At 30.1% G+C, this 7,040-nt stretch overlaps 1 protein-coding gene across 1 annotated transcript; it reads left to right on the top strand.

The window, feature by feature from the left end:
* Window positions 1-575: 575 nt before the first annotated feature.
* On the top strand, window positions 576-2,143 carry Phum_PHUM108750 (Repetitive proline-rich cell wall protein precursor, putative; the record flags this gene model as incomplete). Its single annotated transcript, XM_002424060.1, has 4 exons — window positions 576-587; window positions 666-783; window positions 854-1,974; window positions 2,048-2,143. The coding sequence occupies 4 exons, from the start codon at window positions 576-578 to the stop codon at window positions 2,141-2,143; spliced, it is 1,347 nt and encodes a 448-aa protein (XP_002424105.1).
* Window positions 2,144-7,040: the final 4,897 nt, after the last annotated feature.

Genomic DNA, 7,040 nt, shown 5'->3' with positions numbered 1-7,040 from the left:
TTAATAAATTATTATTATTATTATTATTATCACGAGTTCTCCTATGTATGTAACAAATACGGTTAGAAAAAATGAAATTTCAACCGGAAATGGTTAAAATAAACCGGATATGAATAAAATTAGATTTTTTCGCAAACAACGAAAATATTTTTCCTGTCGCGTAATTGTTAATTGACAACAGGATAATTAAATAATATTAATAATAATTAATTTTTTAAATTAAAAGAAGAAAAGGTAATTAATTAATTAATGTGACGGTAACAAATTATTAATTTTAAGTAATAATAATAATAATAATAAATGATTTAAGTTGTTGTTGTTTTTAATGAATGAAAGCGTTGAAATGAATGGTTTAATCATTTTTTACTTTTTTTTTTTACTTTTTTTTTTACTCATCAATAAATATTAATTAAATGTTCGTTTTCATTTTTTTCTTGGTAACAGTACCGTATTAAGTGAAGCATTTTCTCGACTATAAGTACCCGTGAATTTATTGTATTAAAATCAGTTTAATTTTTTTTATCGTTTAGAAAACAATAAGACTAGAGTAATAATAATTTTATTTTTTATTCAAAATGTCGGGAACGGTAATGGAAAAAAAAATTTAATTTTTTATTTATTACTTAAAAATTTTTTTTTTTTTAAAGTTGGTAATTTTTTTTCAGCCTTTTTTATCGGTTTGTTTGGTATTTTTTCTGGTATTGGTGGTAGGAGCAGAAGGTTTAGATGAGGTGAAGGATACCGGTAAAGTTAAAAGAAGTTTGGATTATAATTATAATCACGGTACGTTTACGATTTGTAATTTTTTTTTTTGGGTAGCGTAAGTTGGTAATTTTTGTTTTGTTTTGTCCAGGGTGGAATGGTGGTTATCAAGTAGAAAGTTATAATCCTTATCAAAACGGTGATAACGATGGAAAAGATGACGTAAACGTTGTAAATTATTCGAAAGACGTACCCGTTTTGTATCCCGTAATCAATTACGTACATTATCCGATCGTTAATAAAATTTTATATCCGGTACCTGTTGAACAAACGATACCGATCGTTATTGAAAAACCCGTACCACATCCTGTCGTAGAGAATTTAGCATTGCCCGTTGAGAAAAAAATTTTAGAACCCGTACCCGTTGAGAAAAAAGTACCCGTTCATTATCCGGTTGAAAAAAATGTTTTTTATCCGGTTCAAGTAGAGAAAAAAATTCCGGTACCTTATAAAGTTGAAAAAGAAATTCGGTATCCCGTCATTAAAAATGTTCCTTATCCAGTTCATATAGAAAAAAAAGTACCCTTTCCCGTTTTATATCCGGTTCACGTAGAAAAAAAAGTCGAGGTTCCTTATCCGGTAATTAAACCCGTACCTTATCTCGTTCCCGTCGAAAAACAAATTCCCGTTCATTATCCGGTTAAAGTCGAAACGAAAGTTCCGGTTCATGTTCCGGTTGAAAAACACGTTCCTTATCCGGTTCATATAGAAAAAGAAGTTAAAGTACCCGTACCGATTATAAAAAAAGTACCATATCCGGTTCCGGTGGAGAAGGAAGTTAAAGTACCGTATCCGGCACACGCAACATCTACTCAACAATTTTCTAATATGGTAAATTTCGAAAAGAAAATTCCAAATCGAGATTTGTTTAAAAATTTTGGACATCAAACTGGAAGTCAAACTCTCGAAACCGGAAGTCAAAACACGTTTGGAAGTGGAAAACAATTTGATTTCGCACAATCTCACCGTGCTGGATTCTACATCAAACCTTATTACAATTACCAAATTTCAGGACAACAAAAATCAACAAATCAACTTTCTTCGTACGAAGGATCGGGAAAACGGATTTCCGGTGTAGGAAAACCTGAAAATTATTTTCCTTACGGAATAAAAAGAAATTCGGATGTCGACTCGGAACAAAACGAAGAACAAGTGGCAGAAGAAAGTCAAATATCACACGATCAAGACCGATCTTCATACGAAACGCAAACGGTATCTATGACGAATAACGAAGACGGTAACAGTAATAATAATAATAATAATAATAATTTAAAAATAAAAAGAGAAAATAGAGAAGAATCATCAAATGACCAAACACCACCACCATCATCAACGCCACGACGAGGAAAAATCGTTTAAACCATGGGAAAAAGTCGACTAATTACATAATTAAATTGGCTTTTCTCCGGGTGCCATTTTGTTTTTTTTTTTTTTTTTATAAGGCATTTAAATAATCTCCAGTCCTATTTGTTATATGTTCCTCTTATTTCTTGTACAAAAACAAACGTTAAATAAAAATAATAATTATACATTAAATTTTATTATTATTATTATCACTTTTAAGCAAGACAAGATTTTTATTTGTCGGAATGTTTTTAAGCATTTATTTCAGGTTTCTACCCGACGATTCCTTTGGGATAAATGCTCGAATTTCGTTAGTGCTATTTATAGAGTATTTTTCGAAGAATGTGGGCCGTCCCACATAGTGCGATTTCCTGGATGGTTTCCTCTCTAAGTTCTTGAAAAATCTTTTTTAAATTTCCTTTTATTGAATGTGGCATGGCTCCCAGTGCTGCTTCCACGATAACCGGAATAGTTTCTGTTTTCGTTCCCCCCATCCTGGCTATTTCAGCCCTTTGCTCGCTTCTTTGGCTGTCTGGTGTGTTTTTTTCTGCCGGCACGAATATCTCAATTAGCTTACACCATTTTTCCGTATTATGCCTAAGGATGATATCCGGTTTGATGGCTGGCACAGTTCTGTCAGTGTGGATTTGTTGGTCGTACAGAACCATGCATGGACCTACTGTCGTAACCGGGCTTGGAATGTGGTTGTACCACTCTTATTATCATTATTATTATTATTGCCCTAAATTTTTTGTCAGCATTTTTTTTTTTTATAAACCTACGTATAACGCGCGTATTTTCAATCTCTTGTTTTTTTTTTTTAATAAAATAAAATACTAATTAAACTAAAATGATAATAATAATAATAATAAAATTTAATACGACATTATTTAATAATGTGTTAAATAAATAAAAGCAGACGACATTAACAATTATTACTCCAGAATTATTATTATAAAAGAAATGTTTTTTTTTTTTTTTCTAAATAAAATTAATCGCGTGGCAAAAATTTATTATTATTATTATTATTATTATTATTTAAAACGATTCAACCACCCTCTTTCTTTTTTATATATAAATGTAATTGTATAAAGTACTTTAACTATTTACAATCATCACTAATTGTTAAAGTTACTAATAAAAAGAAAAAATACATAAACGTACATTAAACTTTTTTTTTCTTATTCTTCTTTCCCCCTTCTCCCCTGCCCCCACCACCCCCCATTATTTTTCCACGACTTGTACGCCATCTTTATTTTTATATCATCCATTTAAAAAAAAAAACTTACGGAGTCGGTTATAATAAAATTTTTTTTAAAATGTTTTTTTTTTTTTTTTTTTTTTTTTTTTGTAAGAAATCGAACGATTTGAATGTTCTGGAAAACTGGAAAATGTTTTTTGCTGGAAATATTTTTTCTTTTGCCCCCATGTATGTGATTTTATCAAAATATATATGTATATTTACGAAAAAAATTGATATTAATATTATAATATAATGTTAAGATTTTTTTTTTTTTACGAAGACGTTTATCACTGAAAACGTAACGGTTTTTTTTGTTATCAAATAATAATAATAATAATAATAATGATAAGAACGAATTGGGGAGGGGAAAATGATGCGGTTAGCATTTTAAAAAAAAAGAAATAAAAAAAATTTGTTTTTTTTTTATTTATTTATTCAAATTGCATGTACAGTTAATTATAACAAAAAAAAATCACTGGATAAGACTGGAACAATATTTACAATTAATCAAATGCATTTGAATTCGCATGAATTCATTTTGGAGAATTCCATAATTAGTCATGGAAAAATTCGACTGTTTGTTTAGTGTCGATTTTTTTTTTTTTTTTGTTATTCGATGACGATGATGATGATGATGAGTTTGTCGATATGTTATTCATGGTCTAAAACACGACCTCCGAAACTTCCATGTCCTTCATGGTTGTGTACGGTTGTTTGGAAATAACCGGATACTTTTTTTATTCCATGACCATTTTCAGTGAAAACTTGTGTTTGGCTTACGGGTTGTTGAACGTGATCGAAATGAGATCCTCCGATGGTTTTTGGAGAAATATCAATGGAACCAAAATATTCAGATGAAAGATCAGAATTGAATTTTCCAATTGGGTACGATACTGGTAATTCTTTTTCGATTGTTACTGGATATGGTACTTCGTGTTCGACGGTGACTGGTACTGGTACAACCTTTTCGACTTTGACTGGATAGTGAACTGGTACTTTCTTTTCTACTCGAACGAAATATGGTACGTGCTTTTGAAGTTGAACTGGAATTGGTACTTTCTTTTCGACGTGAACTGGGTATGGGACTGGTACTGGTACTTTATTTTCAACTGGAACTGGGTATGGTACGGAATGTTCGACTGGGTATGGTACTTGTCTTTCTACTGGGTAAGGTACTTGAACATTTCTTTCGACGGTGACGGGATATGGTACTTGCCTTTCGACGGGAACTGGAACGGGAACGCTTTGTTCGACAGGTACAGGTTGTGGTACGACTTGTTCGACTTGAACGGGTACGGTTTGGCTGACAGGGTAAGGTACTGGTCTGTCAACAGGAACCGGAACGCTCGTTTCAACTGGCACTGGTACGGGAACGGTATTTTCAACAGGTACGGGAACAACGTTATTTACTGGTACGGGTACTGGTACGTTGTTAGTAACAGTAGAAACACTATTTGTCTGAGTAACTCCAGATCCACCTTGTGCTCCCAATCCGGTTAATCCTAATCCAGTTGATCCGAATTCAGTTTGTCCAAATCCATTTTGTCCTAACCCAGTTTGTCCTAATTCTTGTTCGCCAAATCCTGAATAGATAATAATTAATACTTTAATCACTAACTCCAAAAACTAAAAAAACAAAAAAAAAAATTTTACCATTGGCTTTAAAAAAAGAATGATCGAGATTTTCAGCATGTTCCAAACCAAATATTTTTGAATCATCCAAAGCAGCAGCAGCAGTAAAACCAACAGCAGCCAGTAAAATAAATTGAACCTAAACACACACGACAAACGATTATTATTATTATTATTATTATTACTTTACAACAAACTCTTTTAAAAAAAAAAAAAAAATTATTTTGACAACCACTTACCCAAGCCATTATTTTCTCTTAATGTTTTCTTTTTTTTTTTTTTGGATTTCTCCTCAGTCTTGTCCAGAACTGTACAACAATTCAACTGTGGTAAAAACACATCAAAACTATCCTTATATAGTCTCCAAATATCAAAATACTAATTAGTCATGCTTGAACAGAGTAATTAATTTTTTAGTAATTTTTTTTTCTCCAGTAAAATTGCAACATAATTTTTCCATAATATGCAATTAAAATATATATAACACTTATTTTAAATAAATCGATTAATCGGTAACTTACGGTTGTTGTTATCTTCTTCTTCTATTTTTTCCACCTTTTGTTATCAAGTCAACACAACAACAACAACAATCACGACAAACTCTACGCTAATGATAATAATAATAAACACTTTTACTCGTGTTAAATTTGACTGTTTTTTTTATTCTCATAAAATATTATAAATGCATCACGACACGAAATACATATACATATATATATATTTTTTTAACGGCTTAGAATAATAATAATAATGATAATGATAATGATAATGATAATTTTTTTTCACTTTTCTGTATATTTATTTATTTTTTTTTACATACATATAATTATCCAGTTCAAGGTCAACGTAAGTACATCCTGTTATCTACCTTGAGTTTAAGGCCTTAGTAATCTTTTTATCTTTACCCTCCTTTTCACTTTTTTTTTTTCTCCATCCTTTTTCTTTTCCTTTCCTTTGGCAAAACTATTATTATTATTATTATTATGGTATCACTTTAAAAATTTTTACGTAATTTTTTTTTTTACTCTTTTTTATTATTAATTAATAATTTTTCTTTTTTGTTATTAGTGACGGAAAAAAATTGTAAGTATGGTCAGTAGACATTTTTTTTTTTTTTTTTTTTTTTTGGATAAAATCGAAATTTATTAATTTTATAGTCTATAAAATTTACATTTCATTTGAAATTATACAAATTGAGATTATAGTCTATTATTGAGAAAATTTGTTTGTTTAAAATAAATTAAAATTCAATGCCGAAAGTTTAGGTTATTCCGTTTTTTTTTTATTCGGTTAAAATTTAATAGAACTATAAAATTTCATTTTAATTTTTTTTTAATAGTATAAACGCTTTAAACGGTATTTATAGTAATTTTACTTTGCTTCATATAATTTAAATATAATTATAGCGCTATTAACACTTTAAAAAAAGTCGTGGAATTAGTATTTGTAATTAAAGTATGTTTGATATTTTTTCTTTATTATTAAATTGTAAAATTTATTTCTAAAAAAATTAAAAATAAATATATTAATAAATATAATAAAAATTAAAATATATATATATATATATATATATATATATATATATATATATATATAGTATAGCAAACAAACAATACAAAAATAATAATAATAATAATAATAATAATAATAATAAGCCAACGGCCATAGCGTGCTGGTCACACCGGTTCCCGTACGATCACCGAAGTTAAGCAGCATCGGGCGTGGTGCAAACTTGGATGGGTGACCGTTTGAGAACGCCACGTGCTGTTGGCTTAAAAAAGAGCAAAAAAATGAGAACAAGACAAAGTAAGAACCAAAAACAAAATCTTGTTCTACTGTCGACCTGAGGCAGCTCGACGAGAACGTGAATTTCACTGCTTCTGACCCTGGCCACTCCAAAGATGTTAGTCACCGGAGCCCAGTTCAGGAGACAAATCGTTCCCATCGAAAAAGACGGACTCAGGAAGACCTTCAAGAATTGATGTGGTGCTATCTTATAATAAGTGGCACCACCGAAATTCGAGTATTTGTCCCTAAGGAATCGGGTAGAAACCTCGGA

Source organism: Pediculus humanus, genomic scaffold (assembly GCF_000006295.1).
Source record: "Pediculus humanus corporis 1103172107457 genomic scaffold, whole genome shotgun sequence".
Classification (NCBI taxonomy): Eukaryota; Metazoa; Arthropoda; class Insecta; order Psocodea; family Pediculidae; genus Pediculus; species Pediculus humanus.
This window is presented reverse-complemented; position numbering and strand designations above follow the sequence as displayed.